This window comes from Tupaia chinensis, unplaced genomic scaffold (assembly GCF_000334495.1).
Source record: "Tupaia chinensis unplaced genomic scaffold, TupChi_1.0 Scaffold000121_1, whole genome shotgun sequence".
Taxonomy (NCBI): Eukaryota; Metazoa; Chordata; class Mammalia; order Scandentia; family Tupaiidae; genus Tupaia; species Tupaia belangeri.
The window spans coordinates 683,617-704,607 of NW_006159588.1; the positions used below are offsets into that span (position 1 = coordinate 683,617).

General features: G+C 41.2%; 1 protein-coding gene across 3 annotated transcripts in view; it reads right to left on the reverse strand.

Annotated features, from left to right (window-relative positions):
• Positions 1–269: 269 nt before the first annotated feature.
• The window catches only part of KDM4C (lysine demethylase 4C), a 452,171-nt gene continuing 431,449 nt past the window's right edge, over positions 270–20,991 (reverse strand). For 2 of the 3 annotated variants that reach the window (XM_014586260.2, XM_027770291.1), the window contains exons 19-21: positions 11,111–11,230; positions 6,985–7,077; positions 270–702 (exon numbers count right to left, since the gene is read on the reverse strand). In XM_014586260.2, coding sequence (XP_014441746.1) covers positions 526–702; positions 6,985–7,077; positions 11,111–11,230 — 390 coding nt within the window. In that variant the 3' untranslated portion in view covers positions 270–525. The remainder of the gene's footprint in view (positions 703–6,984; positions 7,078–11,110; positions 11,231–20,991) is intronic. The other variant, XM_006144466.3, reaches the window with a different exon arrangement.

The following is a 20,991-nucleotide window of genomic DNA, read 5'->3' on the forward strand; positions in this document are numbered from 1 at the left end:
TTGCATTACTATACATGCCATTTGTTTTTTAAAAATGTTTTATAAAAACTGCCTTTTAAAACAAATAAGTGAGAGTCCTTCCCTGACTGTTGAAAATATATAAATTATCACCTTCTCACTGGGGGAACAAGGCTCCCACCTACTGGAGTTGTGGGAGAAGTCTCCATGTGTTTGCTGATGAGGGGCCCAAGCCTCCCATGGGGACTTGCCTCCTCCTTGGCAGTGGCTTGTTCTAGTGATTGATTCACTATTATTTCCTTTTGCTTAGGAAAAACTCTTTGGGATCATAGAAGATAAGAGTTCACAAGTAAAAGCAAGACTAGGAGATGACTTCAAATAGTTGTATCCAATTAATACTATGTGTATTTTGTGGTTTTGGCAACCAAACTCCGGAAGCCTGATTTACCACTGTTGGAGACATACCCCATCCACCTACCCAGCAAAACGCATGGCACAGCCCCAAGGCCATCCCTTCATCCTTCTTCGAGTCCAAGCTGTTCTGCTGCCTGCAATTGTGTACGTAGACTATTGTCTCTTCTGACATTTCTTCTGGAAAGAGCTCTTCAAAAAAGTGCGGTACACAGGGTCATCCACGTACTCGTTCTTAAACCTGGAGCTCAGCACTCGTTGTCTCTTTCTCTCCCCTTGGATTATGTCTGCTCCATAAAATGTGTCTTCAAATCGCATGTCAGAGGCTGTGGACTAAAAGCAGCTGGTGTTACATCACGGAAGGGCATGAAATTTGGTCACTACAAGACTGGATAAAGATGTGAATCAGCTAGCTGGGGTAGGATGCAGAAGCCAGGATCACTAGCTCACAGCGTAAGAGTTTCACTCCTAGCTTTTCGTGTTCCCTTTCCTCTCCCCACTGCTTCAGTCTAGTAGGCAGAGGTGGCTCTGTTTAGCTTCACTTTCTCCAGGATTTCCAACCTATCCCCAACTGACCTCCTACCCCAAGGGACAGTCCCGAAACAAAAGCAGGCTTAAAGTCTTCTTTTATTTATTTTTTTAATTGCCAGAGGACACATGTGCTTGTGAGAATGAGAGAGAGAGAGAGAGAGAGAGAGAGAGAGAGAGAGAGCACGCGCGAGCACCCCTCAATGGAGCATGGTCATGTTGTAATCTCTTCTCCATTTCTCCATCATATCAGGATTGGGGGCACACAAGCACATGTGCCCAACATGTTCCTCAAGCCTCCAGGACCATGATTTGAATCAAGGTCAGTCATGTGAGATCTGGCTCCATTACCAGCAGCCTATGGGGACAACCCAGTCTTCTCCATTTAAATCTCTCTCACTGTTCATGTTCCCTCTGGCTCCTGCCCAGCCAGGTTTTTGACAAATTTATCAACAGTCATCTCCAATTCACCTTTATCCCTGTTGACCTCTGACTCTACCACTTTATTGAAACTGTTCTTGCTAAAATCCTACTGGCTAAATCCCATAACATTTTTCAGTCTTGAACTTGACTATTCTGCTACCTAACTACTATCTGAAGTTCTCTTCTCTAGTCTCTCGGTAAGCCCTCCTTTCTGCCACTCCTATTCTTTCTCCAGCTGGTCATCTGTGATGTCTCAAGGGTTCTCTTTCTTCACTATCTACTCACTTCTAATGTCCCCAGCGTTTTGAATTGGGCCTTATCGTCTCCACATGTGCTCCTTGGGCCTTGGCTCTTATACTCATCTCTTCAAGCATCTACACAAGAATGCTCACATCTCTGGCTCCAGTCCAGATCTCTAGTGCTTAAGCCTGCATGACGCCTGCCCAAGGGGTGTCTCAGTGTTTGTCTCAAGCACTTCAAATAGGCCCATCCTAAACTGAACTCAAAGCCTGCCTTCTCTGTCACCATCCTTCCCATATTCTACAAATGGTACCACCGGCCCCACCCATCCAGTCAGAGACCTAAGACACTTAGACTTCCCCTCCTCCCTGTCCTGTCCAGTTCTCACCTAGATGAACCTGGAAGCCCTCCATTTTCTTCCCTGTCACTACATACTCCATGGTGCAGGCCTCATGCTTCCTCTGCCAAACCACAGCAACAAATGTGGCAGCCCCACTCTGTTTCCCACAGAACTGCTAGAAGAAAGATGCCAAAAAAACTCTCTTATGACTAAAATGTCTATTTATAACTACATGCCCTGTTTATAGTCCTTCAGTCACTTTACTGCATTCAACATGACACACTCCTGGGCTGGACTGATGTAACCCAGCCTAATCTGGCCCATACTCTGGTCGGATCACACTCACAGGGCCTCATGCTTCTCTGTGTGCCTGTGCACACTATTTCCTTTCCATGATGATATGAAAGCTCTTCCCTGCCACAGGCAAAGGTGAGGGCCCTTTTTGGGGGTCCTTGTAACCCTATGCACATCAGTGCAGAATGAGGAGTGGCAAAGATAAGGGGCAGGTAAATTTCTCCCCAGTGGGGGAATCTCATGATAGTGAGGATATTAGAGACCATGTACCTAACTTTTTATGTTTTGAAGACCAAGAAATATTCACAGCACTCACTCAGTGTAACTGCTGGCTATGTGAAGGCAAGTGGGTGTTTTTCTCTGTGATACTCAGGTAGAGCCTGAAGTATACAATTAAGCACTATTTTTGCTTCCTAATTTCTTGCTACTTTGCCTTCTAAAAAGCATCTCCAGCTGATTTTCACTGAGATAGATGACTTCTGATGATACCAACACACAGTGCATTTCACCCTTCACAGAGCCCACCTTTCCCTAGTTGAAGACAGAGGAAGAGTTCAGCTTTTAAGACTTAAAAACTTGGGACCAGCAGTTAGCATAATGGCTATGTTGCTGGACTCCCACATAGTCGACCATGGTTCGAGTTCTGGACCTGGTGGCTTAAACTCATGCTGAGCGCGTGTGCATGTGTGCCCAAGATCCCGAGAGCAGGAGGAGAAGGGATTGTGGTGTGGCCATCCTCCCTGGGGGGTGATTTCTCACTTTCTGTCTGTCTCTCTCTGTCTGTCTGGCGAGCGCACACAACCTATAGCAAAAAAACCTCTCCAAAAAAAAAAAAAAAAGATTTAAAAACTCCAGCTGATTTTCACTGAGATAGATGACTTCTGATGATACCAACACACAGTGCATTTCACCCTTCACAGAGCCCACCTTTCCCTAGTTGAAGACAGAGGAAGAGTTCAGCTTTTAAGACTTAAAAACTTGGGACCAGCAGTTAGCATAATGGCTATGTTGCTGGACTCCCACATAGTCGACCATGGTTCGAGTTCTGGACCTGGTGGCTTAAACTCATGCTGAGCGCGTGTGCATGTGTGCCCAAGATCCCGAGAGCAGGAGGAGAAGGGATTGTGGTGTGGCCATCCTCCCTGGGGGGTGATTTCTCACTTTCTGTCTGTCTCTCTCTGTCTGTCTGGCGAGCGCACACAACCTATAGCAAAAAAACCTCTCCAAAAAAAAAAAAAAGACTTAAAAACTCATGGTCCATTGTGGAGAAAATAAACGGAAGAGCTATAAAGAAGCCTAAAAACTAAAAATGGAGCAAAGCTACACATATTCCCTGCCCATTCATGAGATGGCTGTCCCGGGTACCAGGCTCCCTTCATGGCTCCACCACACCACCAGGCTTCACTCAGGAAGGAAACTGAGAGACTGTGGGCTGGTCGGGTGCCTTGTGCTGTTAGGAGAAAACACTTTCCTTCATTCATTCTTGGCAAATACTTCCTCTGAGTAATCTTTCACTTTTATAAGTACTGAAGTTATCAAAGGAGAAAATAAAACATCTATGAAAGTGTTGCCACTGTGCGGGAACAGCAAAAGTCGGTCTCTCAAATACAATAATAAAACCAATTTACCAGGCGCTCTAGCTAATTATGCACTGTTGCTATGGTTATTCTGAGAGACAATAAAAGGTAATGGGGCCATCTCTGAAGTGAGTGGAAAGAACCCGGCACAATCACTGAGGTGGACTGCTGACTCTTTTGAAAAATTTCTCCCCCAGTCAGCATGTGTCCGTGTGAGCCGGAGTCATTAAAAACATGAAGGCTTCCTGATGAGAGCTGCTAACTTACCTCCTTAAAAGACAAACAAACAATTCTCAAACCATAAAATATCCTCCATCAATGCATTTTCCAATTACATTTGTTTCATCAACTAGAAAAAAAAAAAATCAGCAGTCATGGTCCGACTAACCAAGGGACAGAGGGTTACGTACCAACCTGAAGGGAGAGAAGGTTAGCCTAAAGCACTTAAGCTTGAATTCAACAACTGAGGTGGCAAACTGGATTTAGTGACTAGGAGCGTTTGTTCTTGAAAGATATTATCTACCAAAGTCGCCTGTTTGGCATAAGAGCTAGCACTCAGAGCCCATGTATGTGACCTATTTGTCTTTACTTTTTTTAAGATTAAAAAAAAAAACTTTCTCGGGAACCAGCAGTTAGCGTAATGGCTATGTCGCTGGACTCCCACGTAGTCGACCGCGGTTCGTGTCCCGGACCCGGTGGCTTAAAACTCACGCCGGGCGCGTGTGCGTGCGTGCCCAAGATCCCGAGAGGAGAATGGAGGAGAAGGGATTGCGGCGTGACCATCCCCCCTGGGGGGTGATTTCTCGCTTTCTGTCTCTATGTCTCTCTCTGTCTGGCAAGCGCATGCGCCCTACAGTGAAAATCTCTCCAAAAAAAAAAAAAAAAAAAACTTTCTCTGGGAATTAAGAAAAAAAAAGTTGAATGTCGTGTTTACTCAGGGAAACAGACTTCAGAAAACTCAGGGGCTACTTTCAGATAAAGACACATGGGAAGGCTTCCTAGTATCAGAACCAAATCTATTGCACAACAAAGAGTGTGATCAGAATAGAAAGCAAAGGGCTTTCTTTGAATGCGATTAAGATACAGTATTTGAAATCTACAAGACTCAGTTGGTAGGATGCTTAGCTATACATGGATTAGAAACCAAAGACCTAAGAGATTTCCGGAAGGCTCCCTATTCCATTCCCTGTCCTCTAAATCTCTAGGTACTTGAAAAAAGGAAAAGAAAGAGAAGGGAGAGGAGAAGGGAGAATTTATGAAGATAACAATATAAAATGATAAGTGCCCACCTCTAATATCTTGAAAAGGAACATTTTTAAGATCTTAGAACATGGACAAGTTACTTAGGTTTTATGGCTCTTTGTTAAAACTCAGCTGATATCTTCACAATAAGAATATATAATTTTCTCTTCAGGAGGTTTATCTGCAGGTGTATGGCTTCTCAAGGGAGAATTTATGAAGATAGCAATATAAAATGATAAGTGCCCACCTCTAATATCTTGAAAAGGAACATTTTTAAGATCTTAGAACATGGACAAGTTACTTAGGTTTTATGGCTCTTTGTTAAAACTCAGCTGATATCTTCACAATAAGAATATATAATTTTCTCTTCAGGAGGTTTATCTGCAGGTGTATGGCTTCTCCCACATGCCATATTTCTTTTTTCCTCTCTCTCTCTTTTTCTTTTAAAGAGAGAGATTTTTGCTATAGGGCGCATGCACTCGCCAGAGACACAGAAAGAAAGTGAGAAATCGCTCCCACCAGGGAGGATGGCCACACTGCAATCCCTCTCTTCTATTTTCCTCTCAGGATTTTAGGCACACACACACGTGCCCAGCCTGAGTTTTAAGATGAGGGTTTGAGACTGGAATTGTGATCAACTACGCAGGAGAGTTCAGTGACGTAATCATTACACCATCTGCTCGTGCCAATACTACATTTCTTACTCTGTACGTAGCAGAAACTACTATCATTCTTTTCATGGCTCTTCTGCTCTGAAGAAAGTGAGTTCACACCTGACACAGTCACCCTCTTTGCAGGTCCCACCTAATAAGAGAGGAGCTGGGGACCAGCAGTTGGCATATTGGCTATGTCGCTGGACTCCCATATGGTCGACCACAGTTCAAGTACTGGACCTGGTGGCTTAAACTCACGCTGAGCATGTGTGCGTGCGTGCCCAAGATCCCAAGAGGAGAATGGAGGAGAAAGGATTGCAGCATGGCCATTCCCCCGGGGGGTGATTTCTCACTTTCTGTCTCTCTGTCTCTCTCTCTCTGTCTTTCTGGCGAGTGCACGTGCCCTATAGCAAAAATCTCTCAAAAAAAAAGCTGAACATATAACTGACCATTTAAAGTAACCTACTATATAAACAGTAGACAATCTATAATACACTTCAAAAAGGATATTATAAGCATGCACTGAAAACTGAGTCTGACATTTATTCAGAAAAAATTCATTTTAGTCAGAAAAAATATCCCATTCATTCCAATTTCCCTTTTCAGAAATTATTTCATGGATGCACTAGATGTAATTCTAAATGAGTAAAACTAACCTCCTTCCAGGATCTACTAAATATATTTTGTACCATAAAATATGAAATCTAAATATTTGTGAATTATAAATTCACAAATATTATTTGTGCATGTGTATTTAACTTTTAAAGGTATATACGGAGATTAAAATTAATATTTTCTTTTTTTAAAAGCTGCTCTGTATTCCCAAAATTAGTATCATCCTTTCTATTGTGAACTTAAACAAACACTAGGGAATCTGCTGACACAGAAGTTAATAACAGAAGGCAAGAGGAACTACGCATTCACTTGCGGTGATTCCCCTTTAATCTACTACTCAATTCTAACTTACAATGTTGCATCTACTAACAAGATTGCAAAAAACCTTGCCCACATCTTTCTATGCTTTCAGTGCTTTGCACAGAGCACATATTCAATAACTATTTTTTGTACGTGAATAAATGTTAACACAAAGAAATGCCATTTGACCTCATTAGAAGAGAAATAAGGTGTGTGCATTAATTTCTCTATTTGGGGGCCAAACTTGAGGTTTGCACTCAGTAGGTTTCACCACAGGGAAAGTTGCACTGGCTTTCTTCAAAATTAATCCAAAGGCACAAGCATATTCCCCACTGATTTGGGAAGCACAGGGAGAAGGCAAGGAATGCACCTGGCACCCCAAGTGGCACATGCCAGCACTTACATATCGGGCTTTCACCCTCTTGGGTAACTCTTCATCTAAGGTGTAGATGTCTTCTCTCTTCATTGCTATCTGGGATCCATCTTCGAATTCAACCTAATGAGAAATAAGGCACGGTGATATATATTAAAAAAAAAAAAACAAGTGTGGATCATTTTTCACAGGCTCCACCTAACTAAAAATGATAGAACTCGAACAGAACAAACAAGGAAACCAGCCAGCACCCAAAAAAGAAAAAATTCTTTTCCTTATTAAAGAACAAAATACATCTAAAAACAGGCCTACAATTCTTCACAATGAGTGTCTTGGAGTACGTGATATGAAAACTATCACTCCAATACAAAAAGAAAAGCAGCTGCTGACACAATGATTTCTCAGAATGAGATTGTAGCAAATTTAACATTAAGACAGGCTGGGCCAGTTAGCGCTATTTCTTTTCTTTTTTTTAAATTAGTTTTTCACTATAGGGCACAGGCACTTGGAAGAAATAGAAAGAGAGAGAGAAAGTACAAAATCACTCCCCCGGCGGAGGAATGGTCATGCTACAATCCCTTTTCTTCTAGTCTCCTCTTAGGATCTAAGTGAACATGCACATGGTGTGATTTTTAAGGTGCAGGGTTTGGGTCCCAAACAGCACAGTCAGTCCTGTGGACTCCAGCACCTTAACCCTCATACAACCTGCTAGTCCAGCACCATTTTTCTCTCTCTTTCTTTTTAAAGGTTTTTACTACATTATGCACAAGCTCAATAGAGAGAGGCAGGCAGTGAAAAAGAAAGTAAGTAATCACTCGCAGGAGGGATGGTCAAGCTGCAATCCGTTCTCTTCCATTCTCCTCTTGGGATCGTGAATACACATGCTCATGCACCCAGCATGATTTTCAAGTCCCAGGTCTGGGACTCAAACCATGGTTGGCCATGTGGAAGTCCAGTGCCTTAACCACTACACCACCTACTGGTACCCCTAGAACCATTTCTTTAAGATACTCCAGCACCGGAACAGATAGCACTGTTCCTGTTGTGAAAAACAAAATGAGGTATTTACTCTTTTATAATAATCCTTCTAGATAAAATAATTTCTCACCTTTTTACGACGTTTTAACCTTCAAAGCTCACTTTTTAAAATTCAGTTAAAGAAGCAAGGGAAATCTTGGTTTCTCAACTTCATAAAATGTAAAGCTCTCTGGGGCCAGCAGGTGGCACAGCAGTTAAGGTACTGGACTCTCACATGACTCACCATGATTCGAGTCTCAGAACCGGTAGCTTGGAAATCATGCTGGGCATGTGTGCATGTGTGCCCAAGGTGGCAGGAGTAGAATGGTGAAAAAGAAATTGTGGCCTGGCCATTTCCATTAGAGGGTGATGTTTCACTTTTCCTCTCTCTCTCTGACAAGCGCACACACCCTACGACAAAAACCTTAAAAAACAAAACAAACAAACAAGAAAACGAAAACAAAAGCAACTCTTTAATGTGTAAAAATGCACTGTAGTTTAAAATTTTCTCATGTTCCCCTTCCTTCCTCTTGGGAGCTCTGTTTTTCCTTCCCTCTCCTTCAATAAACTCCCCATTTTGCTATACTTAAAAAAAAAAAAAATCATGTTAACCAAATGACAGCAAATAATTTGAAAAATCAATTTTTCAACATTTTAGGAGGAGAAAAGGTCAATGACACTGGCTAACAGAAATCTATAGCTTCTGGGTTCTGGCTTAAGCCAACATAAACTCTTCTATGAGATAATAAGGATACAATCATAAAATAACACAAATATGCTCTAATTCTGAGCTACTTAGGATATTTAAGTCTTTGACTTTTCTGTTTGTCTGAATGTTTTACTTTTAAGAAATGGAAATATTCTTATACTTCTAGTCAAAAAAATTTTTAAAAAACTGTTTGAAAAGCAAGTTAAAAGAAAGATAAAATATATAATTAAACGTCTTATCCAAGTATTGATAATATTTTACTAAGTTTTGGGGTGGAATTAGGAGGAGTCATAGGAGCACTATTGCTAGCCCCGCCTAGAAGGCTGCGGATGGGAAAGGTTTCCTTCTCAGTCTTGTTAAACAGAATAGTTTCCTTAATATCTAATTAGACCAAGGTAGCAACTCATTTATACAATTTGCTAGAGCAGCTAGAACTAACCTGTGCTTATTTTCTTTAGTTTTAGATCATTTGAAAATTCTAAAAGATAATATAAAAGAAGGAGTATAGCACACTAGCATTAGAGAGACCAACATCTTGATTTGCCTAGGTCTCCTGGGATACAAAATTTTCAGTACTAAAACCAGGGACAGTCCCAGCAAGTAGGTATGGTTGTTAACTGTAGTTGGAACAAAGATTAAAGTAAATTCTGATCCTTCTCCTTATGTTCTTGAACAAATTATTAAACATTTGTTCTTTTTATTAAAAATTATTTCAAATTTGTTCATTAAATCTTTTCCTCCTAATTTGTAAAATATAAGTCAATAATACCTACTTTTTTTAAAGGTCTGCTACAAGGGTCAAATATTATATATACTTAGGATATTTAGCACAGGGCAGAAGGTTTTTAAGTTACAGCTTTTTTGTAAATGTCTGCTTATTCAATGGTGAAGTTCAATAATTAGACACAAAACACAGAAGGATCTCAAAAGGCCACTTGGTTTAATGAGTCATTTTAAACTACTTGTACTTGAGAGACAATTTTAATATAAGCCTTAACTTCTTTGAGTCTATAAATATGCCCATAGTTTTACGTTGATAGGCCATCATAAATTCAACTGAAGTTAACACACTGATTACTAATTAGTCTGAATTTCAACATGTCCTCATTCCATGCTACTTCTCATGTAGCAAACAGCTTTGCTACATGTAAGAAACTTGACATTGGGGTTTATTGTTTATTTAATTGTAATTATTTTATTTGGAAGATGTAGCAATACTTCTTTTCCAGGAGACTCAGTATTATCAGTCTGTCTTGTGATTTCTGCCTAATTCTCAACATCCTGATGCAAAGAAGCTTGAGCACCTACCCCGTTGTATATAACCTGAACCTGCCACATAACAGTCACCCACAGCGTGTGCAAAGGGGAGATGGCCTTCACACACACATGCTCAAGGTAAATGTTTAGACTCTCCCCTCCTCCACACTTTCCTGGGGTTTTTCTAGACCATGCAAAATGTTCTTTCCTAAGTTTTTCAAACTTCTTTGAACACCTTTAATTACGTTGTGCTCCAGTTTCTGATGCAGTGTCTTATAATGCACTCTTCCATTTAAGCCCTTGCCCCTTATCAGTCTCTGAACAATTTCTCTGCGAAACTGGCAGTCTTATCATCCCCAAGCTGTTTTCAACTTAACAGGCCTGAACCTTCTTGCTATTTTCTACTTTTATTTCAATCTTCCTGGTTTTTTTTTTTTTCTATACTGTTTAGTCTGAGAATGTTGATTTCTCCCACAGTGTTACTGAAAATGCTTCTTGCAGAATTTCTGAAGGAAGATAAATGCACTTGTGTCATCCAGGTTGTTTCCCTTACTAGAGCTTAACTCGTTCTCATTTCTGGTAAGAACACAAAATTTCATTTTTTAAAATTATATACGTAGACTTCAGTACTATGTAGTATTCCCTAGTGAACAGAAATATCCAACTGACAGTTGTACTTTTCATTAAACAAGCACTCCTTTAAAATGGGAGCTCACTGTGACATAACTAACCACATCTATGTCAAGGCTGCATTGGTTTTGCTTTGCTGAGACACCCAGTAGGATTTTTTCTCCCAGGCAAAGGCCACCAATTTGGGGGCTGCTGGCTGATGAATAGCCATCACTGTTTTGGGTTAAGGTGAGATGAACCAGTCAATTAGTCTCTCCCCATAAAACATAGAGGCAGGAAAACAGTCTACTATCAAGTGCTTATCTTTTTGGTGTAACTATCTTTTTAATAATTAAACCATTCATCAAATGCTGTCAGGTTTCCTTGTCCAACTTGATAATAAAACTCCAGAGTTTCATTCAGAGGTCATTAGCTATTGAGAATCTTCATAACGTAAGAGGCACTCTGAGGTCATGCGGCCTATTGCTCAGCAGCACACTTGATATACTATCTCCTTCTGACTTTGCAGGCCCTTGTCAGAAAATATCATAAAGCAGCACCCACCTGGTACATGTGAGCAATATTCGACCCAAGATATTTTGCCCCGTAGAGTATGCCATCAGGCCACTTGACTTGGACAACTTCTCCTTCGGCAGGAGGACCCAGCTTCACACAGTCTCGACTCTGCGGAATAAACAAGAGACAGGCTTTTCAAGGCGAGTGCCTAAGTGACTGCATTTAGAACTTAGCAAATGATGAACTCCTGGCAATTAAAAGGAGTTATTGCCTCTGTGTTTTATGGATTATGATCTCGCATGGGTGTTCAGGGGAAGAGATATGAGCCAAAGGAGTACTTAAAGATTCAGCCTACATCATAAAGTTGCAAAGGAACTACCATAATCCAAGCAGGAAATAACAGCAGCATTTACATTTGCTATTTGATGAAGAATTTTTCAAGGGGTAACTAAAATATGCATAGAAACTGCTTTTGCTGAGAAATAGACCAGCTAATGATTTATAGCACCTGACATTTATATAGGATTCTAAAGTTAGCAAAATGCTTTAGCATACATCTCATTTAATCCTTATAATCACTCCATCATGTAGGCAGGGATTATTAATTATCCCCACCTTACCAACAAGGAAACTGAGCCTCCTAGGAGGCTCCTTGATGTTGTCACGATCTCTGGAGGAGTGAAACTGAGTGCAAGAATGAGAGCTGAAGACACCCAGGTGGGCATGGGGGTGGGGGCTTGCACAGAGATCGGAGCTGGTAGGACTTGCCCAAACAGCAGGAGAAAGAACAGCAGACATCTACTGCATGGCAGGTGAAGCTGGGTGGGTTGTATCCTGCTTAGCATACCTCCTCTGAAGACCCTGGACCTTCCCCCAACAGGACACTTCTGCTAGCATCCCACCATTAAATCACCAGTCCACCCTCTCCCACAGGTCATCCTGGTGGCACTATAACCAGAGTCTTCTCACTTTAGGTTTTCTGTTTCACACCACCACCTAAGGCATTAACTCAGAGTCAACTTTACAGGTAGATTATCCTAGAGGTGCTCTTTCCTTTAAGGCAGAGAGGGAAAGGGGTATAGGTAAAAAAGTAAAATATTTTCACAGTCTAAGGGTTTGCCAAATCTTAAATGTGTATGTATTTAGTATGGCATAATATGACATTAATACAAAAGAATTATATACTTGACTACTCTGGTAATTTGGGGGGGGGCGCATTTAGCAATTCATGATTTGCTAATACTGGTATTTTACTGATGAGGCAAATGTGAATGATAGAAATGCACACTTGACCAATCAAGCTATAAATGCAGACTGGGCACACTCTGTGATTTAAATGAGAGAAACACACAGGAAACATTTAATTGTTTACAACTAGAAATGCACCATGTATTCTTATTATTAATAAAAATTCTGCCTTATAAAGGAGTGGCCATTTTATTGTTGAGTTAGGAATGTACATGAAAGGCCCAGCTGCTCATTTTTCTAACTGTGGACTATGCTTTCATTTAGAGCTACAGGCAAAACAATCAAAATATAAACTGTGCTCAGAGGCTCCTCTGTAGAACTGACGGTCTGTATCTAACTTAGTCAAATGAAAGTAAGTTTATTCTTGGCCTTTACAATATGCGGCCTGCGGGCATGCAGAATTGAAATGGCAGGCTGCAGAAAAATATTCTATGTATGCTCATGGGTTATCTATCACCTCACTTTCTGTTTCCTTTCCCAAGATTTACATGGTACTAAGAATCCTGAAAGTCATGATTTCTAAGTTTCTACTGGATATATGGTGGGCCCAATCTCCTAGGTTAGGAAGTCATCATCCTGGGATTACTCTGGGCTGAAACCAGTCCTAGTAATTTTAGGGGGTGGGGAGGTGGAATATACATCTTCCCTCTGCTAAAGCTTCCTTCCATATGGAGGGAGCTCCTCTGAGGCACTGTTCTGGCATTCCTCACTGCCTCTGGCCTCTTTCAAGAAATCTTAGTCCCCAAACTATGTGCCATGGAACCCTGGGGCACCACAGGAATACTTTCAGGGAAAAAACAGTACATTTGTGAGATGCCCATTTACTAATCTGGTAAATTGTTTGGATCTTACTTAACAGAGAGAACTGTTGGGTATTTCTTTCGGTCTATGGGCATTGTAAAAAATGAGATACTAAGGACAATTATAAGCCAAGAGGGTTTAGTGACCCCTGGCTAAGTCCCATACCTTCCCTATCTCTTTTGAGACGAACATGCACCTTCCACGCAGAGGCCTGCAGTTTCCTGCACCACCAGGCACTAGGAAAGCCTGTCTAATTCCAAGGTCTATTAGGAGACCTGTGTACCCACACCTATAAGCCACACTCTCCATTATCTGCTCTCTGAGTAATAAAGGCGTTATTTTTAATCCCCAAATCCTGACTCCTTTGTCTCTCCCTATTGCTCTTCCTTGGACAGAATGTGCAGTGCTATTTTGAGGCCCTTCTTGAAACCTAACTGAGCCAAGTTAAGGTCTCAGCAAATATAGGGGCCTATACTACCCACTTACTTACTACCACCGAACCACCTCCCAGGGAGGGTGAAGACATTCCCTTACTGGGACCAGCAGTGGTCTATGGGCATTGTAAAAAATGAGATACTAAGGACAATTATAAGCCAAGAGAGTTTAGTGACCCCGGGCTCAGTCCCGTACCAGGGGCTGGTGGTACCCATAGGCATGGTGGTTAAGGCACTGCACTTCCACATGTCCAAACACAGTTCAAGTCTCAAACTTCGTGGCTTACTCTCTCACTTTCTGTCCCTCTCTCTCTCTCTAGTGAATACACATGCCCTATTGCAAAAATTAAAATAACAATAATTAATAAATAAAATTACTATTTTAAAAAAGACACCACTTTCTTACAACATAGGTACTTAATTTTATAAATTCAACCTTCCACAAAAGCTTATTGACCTTTAAATATAACCCCCCAAATAAATCCTGGCCTACTATTTTAGATACCATATAATCAGCAAGAAGTAATGACCATAGAAACATGGCTTAGACAAGTATAACATACACTGAGCAATCTATAAAAATATAGCTTTATTAATAAAAAACATGTACAAACTTTACCAGGTGACAAGCAATTTTTAAAAAAAAAAAGTTTTTGAAAAGTAAATATCTGAGATACAGATGTCTGTTTTAGTCATCATTAATTAATCCTTTACTCATTTTTTTTAAGTAAGGTATATTATCCTCTTTTTGGTAAAGAATTATTTTGTATAATTTTATTTTAATTTGACCAGAGAGGGACAGAGACAGAAAATGAGAAAGCAAGCTGCCAGGTCCGAGACTCCAACCATGGTCAGCCATGTGAGAGTCCACAGCCCTTAACCACCATGCCACCTGCCAGTCCCTAATCCTTTACTCGTAACAAATCTTAATTTGGCATCAAAATTATCTGACCTCATATAACTCTTTCCAGCTCACCCTTCACCTAACCTTGCTTTATCAGTCACAAAGAACAAATTCATAACCTTTCATGTTAAATTCTAGGGAAGACACTCTAGTTTACTTTTCCAATCTTTTTAAAATTTATTTTTAAATTTTATTTATAATAATATATTTTTTTAATTTGCTGAAGGGCACATGTGCTCACCAGAGAGAGAGAGAGAGAGAGAAAGGAAAAGAGAAAGTAAGCCACCAGGTCTAGGACTCAAACCACAGTCAGTCATGTGGGAGTCCAGAATCCCAACCACTACACCACCTGCTGGCCCCAGTTTTCTCAATATTCTTGCTTTAAGAACTCTTTATTTATTCATAACAAAAGAGGAAAAATAACCAACCAACTGCATAACAAGATAAATTGTTCTGTGATTCTCCCACCTCCACAACCAAGAGGCATTATTCTTTGCCAAGGCAGCTGACTTCTCACCCTTTACCAGGCCACTTACTGGAAGTGAATAGACTCTGATTTGAATATAACTTTTTGTATAATTCACTATTTATTCCCCCCAGCTACTTCTGAATGGATTAAAGCAGCCCATAGTAAAACACAGAAGCGCTTATAGAAGTACCGCCTACTTCCCTTGATAAAGAAATGTGCCAGTTCACCAGCTGCCTCACATCTTGAGTTTGCCAGCATGATTTGGGGTATAAAGCATTCAAACAGGAATGAAGCTAAGGGTGCACGGGCTACTGAAAACATGTTGAAAGGTTTAATATGTAGGCTTCCTTGATCCTTCCAAAGCAGAATTTGCTGGGTGTCTCCAAAATGGTCCCAATCGCTAATTCGACACCTATTTTACTGACCACCTATTTACTCACACACCTACTGGGAGACACTAGGAGGCAATAATGCTCTCCACCCTCAAAAAAAGGTTTCTATTAAAAATAAAAGATCTGAAAAAAATTTAAATAAATAAAATGGATTTACTTTGTGGAAAGCAACAGGTTGAATGATCCGTCCTCTCTCTCAAAGGCCTCCAGCTGGCTGTGCGTGAGGAAGCAGACACTACGGCACAGCTTCTCTGAGTGTGATCCCACACTGAAGCACACAGGAGAGATGAAATTCCAGGCCCCCCAGAGCTCTCATGACTTGGGTTTTACTTTGTATTTTTAAGCACTTCAGAATTTAAGATGGATTGTATTAAAGGATATAAAATGCTAAAAAGGTCTTTCCTAATGCACTTCTTAGTGTGTTTTTGGAGCAAGTAAACACCTTTGCTGACAAATTATATGCATTAAAACCTTGACTAATGCATTTTCCTTAGTTGCTGTCTAGACCCTCTGAAGTGGTCTGCATTCACCTGGCACAAATAGCTGTCTGGCATTTGCGGTACTGCCTCCAGGGATGTGTAAACTTGCCTAAAAGCTACCAGAGCCTTGGTGTCTGGGAGCTGCCAGGAAGCCGGTGGCTAGAGTGCTAAGTAGATGATGTGAAAATTAAAGACAGAAATAGCACTCACAGTCAAGAACGGAGTTTTGGCTATGATCAATTACTTAAAAGACTAAGAAGAGTCCTCGACACAGGCAAGAAGACTGTGAAAAGCACATTCCTACCACAGTCAGGGCCAATCTCCTTTACTTGCTCCACTAACTAAAGAGAAAAGTCCAAGTGCCTTTCTGGTTACAGATGGTCCCCAGCATACTGTGGTCTGACATGATTTTTTGACTTCTTGACAGTGCATGCAACAGAAACCATCCTAAGAATTTTGATCTTAGGCTGGGGATATTTGATGCTGGGCAGCAAGCAGCAACTCCCAGCCAGCCATTGCCAGGAGGGAAACAAGTGACCCTTCATATAGTATGCTACATGGCCAGAGTTTTTAAAATATGATTTTGCCCAACAACAGGCTAATGTAAGTGTCCTGAGCATATTTTAAATTAAGCTAAGCTAACCTATGATGTTTGTTGCATTACTTGTATTAAACTCATTTTCATCACACAATGGGTTTATTGGACTATAGCCCCATTATAAGTCAAAGAGCATATGTATTTGGATGTTGAAATCACTATGTTCTTGGAACTCTTACTGGACCCTGGACCCTTTGAAAGGGACCCTTAAAACTGCTGTCCTGGCTGCCCTGCCCCCAACCCCTGCTCATCCACTTTTTTTTTTTTTTTTACATTTTTGCTCTAGGGCATGTGCTCTTGCAGAACAGACAGTGAAAGGGAAAGTAAGAAATCACCCCATAGAAGGGATGGCCACACTGCAATCCCTTCTCCTCCATTCACCTCCTGGGATTTGGGGCATGAACACACGCACATGCCAAGTATGATTTTCAAGTCCCCAGGTCCAGGACTCGAGCCATGGTCCACTATGCGGGAGTCTGGTACCTTAACCATTAATTCCCCTGCTGGTCTCTTTACCACTACTCTTAACTGTTTACACCATAAAGCAGGCAGCCCCTGTATCAGCCCAGCTGTACCAGATGAAGACATGACACAAGAATTCCCAGGAGTTAATTGGCATACAGTTTGGAGCTTCTGACATTCCCCTTTGCGGAAAGTGCTTAAGTAACCTAGAGCAAAACAATGCCAGCAGCTGCTAGCATTTAGGGAAATAATCACCTGCTCATTACTGGACTCAGGGATTAATAACACTGACTGACAGCTATGTAATAATCATAGTGGCTATCTGTCATTTGTTTGGTTGCCCAGCATCTGAACCCCTTTCTCCCCTAGAGTCTCAGTGGGAGGCAGAGCTGTCCTGCTATTACAAACACTGAATAATACCAGTTTCTCCCTTCCTCAGATTCCTTGGCAGCAAAGCTATCAACAGGAGTCTGGCCATTGCTCACATCTAGCCAGGATTTAGAATCTATGATCAGAGATGCAGAGATACAAGCAGAAGGAAGCACTCTCTGGGAAGGCAGCAGTACACACACACTGATGGCAAGTCCAAGCAGGCTGACCACTCGAGGGAAGGCAGCTGTGGTTTTCCTGGACTGAGCTTATGGCTAGTACTGCCCATAGTTCCGTCAGAGCAGTTTCCTTGGTCTTGCCTGTTTTCTGACCTTTGTTACTCAGGGTATCTAGAGATTCTATAAGCTCCCAGTAACCTTGCACTGAATTTCTGTAGAGACTAATCAGTTAGTTTCTCTTCCTTGCCACTAACAATCCTGATTAACAGTAGCCACTGGTTTGGTTAGTGGCAGATTCCTCCGTTCACAACGTGAAAAGAACCTTTCACTGACCCATGAAAAACAACACTGGAGAGCTTCCCATATCACATACTCCTCATTCAAAGGGCCCAGAAGCAAAACCACCCCTAAAATGAGAATGGGGTACATCCATAGAAGTGTCTACTTGAAGACTCCATTGCTGCTGAGAACTAGTCACTTGAGGGAAAGAAGAGAAATGAATATATTCTAATGATAATTCAACCTCCATTCCCTAGACTTGAGTGGTAGGGAGTGCCACTAACGCTCTCTCTGCCTCTGTCTCTCTCTCGGTCTTCTCATTTTTTGTAATTTTTCCTTTAAAGTTTTTTTTTTAAGGTATTCTCTTGACTGTTAGATCCTCCTTTATCTTGATAATCCCATCTCCCCCTCCCCTCTAAGAGAGGCAAGGGGCAGACCTTCAGAAGGCTCCATTGCTGCTGAGAAGCACGCCATACAGTTTTTTATTTTTTGTTTTTCTGTAAAAAGATAATTTTTGGTTGCTTTTTCTTTTTTTCACTCTTTTTCATTTCTTTTCTCTGTTTTCTTATTCTTTTTATTTTATCTCATCACTTTGTTCTGCAATCTCCATTCACTGTGTTTCTAGACGGATCTAAGGGAATCATAACCAAACATCCAAATACTATTAGTGTCAACATATTCCTCAATATCCACTACATCTGCTGCACAAAGGAATAAAAACAGAATGGCAAAGAGATTCCAGATCACCTCCTTCTGCACACTCCTGAATGCTCAGATTAAACTTCAAGAATTAGGAAGAAACACACCATCTAGCAGATGACTAGAAATCACCAGAGGATCACAAGAGCTAGGGAAGACACTCTAGTTTACTTTTCCAATCTTTTTAAAATTTATTTTTAAATTTTATTTATAATAATATATTTTTTTAATTTGCTGAAGGGCACATGTGCTCACCAGAGAGAGAGAGAGAGAGAGAGAAAGGAAAAGAGAAAGTAAGCCACCAGGTCTAGGACTCAAACCACAGTCAGTCATGTGGGAGTCCAGAATCCCAACCACTACACCACCTGCTGGCCCCAGTTTTCTCAATATTCTTGCTTTAAGAACTCTTTATTTATTCATAACAAAAGAGGAAAAATAACCAACCAACTGCATAACAAGATAAATTGTTCTGTGATTCTCCCACCTCCACAACCAAGAGGCATTATTCTTTGCCAAGGCAGCTGACTTCTCACCCTTTACCAGGCCACTTACTGGAAGTGAATAGACTCTGATTTGAATATAACTTTTTGTATAATTCACTATTTATTCCCCCCAGCTACTTCTGAATGGATTAAAGCAGCCCATAGTAAAACACAGAAGCGCTTATAGAAGTACCGCCTACTTCCCTTGATAAAGAAATGTGCCAGTTCACCAGCTGCCTCACATCTTGAGTTTGCCAGCATGATTTGGGGTATAAAGCATTCAAACAGGAATGAAGCTAAGGGTGCACGGGCTACTGAAAACATGTTGAAAGGTTTAATATGTAGGCTTCCTTGATCCTTCCAAAGCAGAATTTGCTGGGTGTCTCCAAAATGGTCCCAATCGCTAATTCGACACCTATTTTACTGACCACCTATTTACTCACACACCTACTGGGAGACACTAGGAGGCAATAATGCTCTCCACCCTCAAAAAAAGGTTTCTATTAAAAATAAAAGATCTGAAAAAAATTTAAATAAATAAAATGGATTTACTTTGTGGAAAGCAACAGGTTGAATGATCCGTCCTCTCTCTCAAAGGCCTCCAGCTGGCTGTGCGTGAGGAAGCAGACACTACGGCACAGCTTCTCTGAGTGTGATCCCACACTGAAGCACACAGGAGAGATGAAATTCCAGGCCCCCCAGAGCTCTCATGACTTGGGTTTTACTTTGTATTTTTAAGCACTTCAGAATTTAAGATGGATTGTATTAAAGGATATAAAATGCTAAAAAGGTCTTTCCTAATGCACTTCTTAGTGTGTTTTTGGAGCAAGTAAACACCTTTGCTGACAAATTATATGCATTAAAACCTTGACTAATGCATTTTCCTTAGTTGCTGTCTAGACCCTCTGAAGTGGTCTGCATTCACCTGGCACAAATAGCTGTCTGGCATTTGCGGTACTGCCTCCAGGGATGTGTAAACTTGCCTAAAAGCTACCAGAGCCTTGGTGTCTGGGAGCTGCCAGGAAGCCGGTGGCTAGAGTGCTAAGTAGATGATGTGAAAATTAAAGACAGAAATAGCACTCACAGTCAAGAACGGAGTTTTGGCTATGATCAATTACTTAAAAGACTAAGAAGAGTCCTCGACACAGGCAAGAAGACTGTGAAAAGCACATTCCTACCACAGTCAGGGCCAATCTCCTTTACTTGCTCCACTAACTAAAGAGAAAAGTCCAAGTGCCTTTCTGGTTACAGATGGTCCCCAGCATACTGTGGTCTGACATGATTTTTTGACTTCTTGACAGTGCATGCAACAGAAACCATCCTAAGAATTTTGATCTTAGGCTGGGGATATTTGATGCTGGGCAGCAAGCAGCAACTCCCAGCCAGCCATTGCCAGGAGGGAAACAAGTGACCCTTCATATAGTATGCTACATGGCCAGAGTTTTTAAAATATGATTTTGCCCAACAACAGGCTAATGTAAGTGTCCTGAGCATATTTTAAATTAAGCTAAGCTAACCTATGATGTTTGTTGCATTACTTGTATTAAACTCATTTTCATCACACAATGGGTTTATTGGACTATAGCCCCATTATAAGTCAAAGAGCATATGTATTTGGATGTTGAAATCACTATGTTCTTGGAACTCTTACTGGACCCTGGACCCTTTGAAAGGGACCCTTAAAACTGCTGTCCTGGCTGCCCTGCCCCCAACCCCTGCTCATCCACTTTTTTTTTTTTTTTTACATTTTTGCTCTAGGGCATGTGCTCTTGCAGAACAGACAGTGAAAGGGAAAGTAAGAAATCACCCCATAGAAGGGATGGCCACACTGCAATCCCTTCTCCTCCATTCACCTCCTGGGATTTGGGGCATGAACACACGCACATGCCAAGTATGATTTTCAAGTCCCCAGGTCCAGGACTCGAGCCATGGTCCACTATGCGGGAGTCTGGTACCTTAACCATTAATTCCCCTGCTGGTCTCTTTACCACTACTCTTAACTGTTTACACCATAAAGCAGGCAGCCCCTGTATCAGCCCAGCTGTACCAGATGAAGACATGACACAAGAATTCCCAGGAGTTAATTGGCATACAGTTTGGAGCTTCTGACATTCCCCTTTGCGGAAAGTGCTTA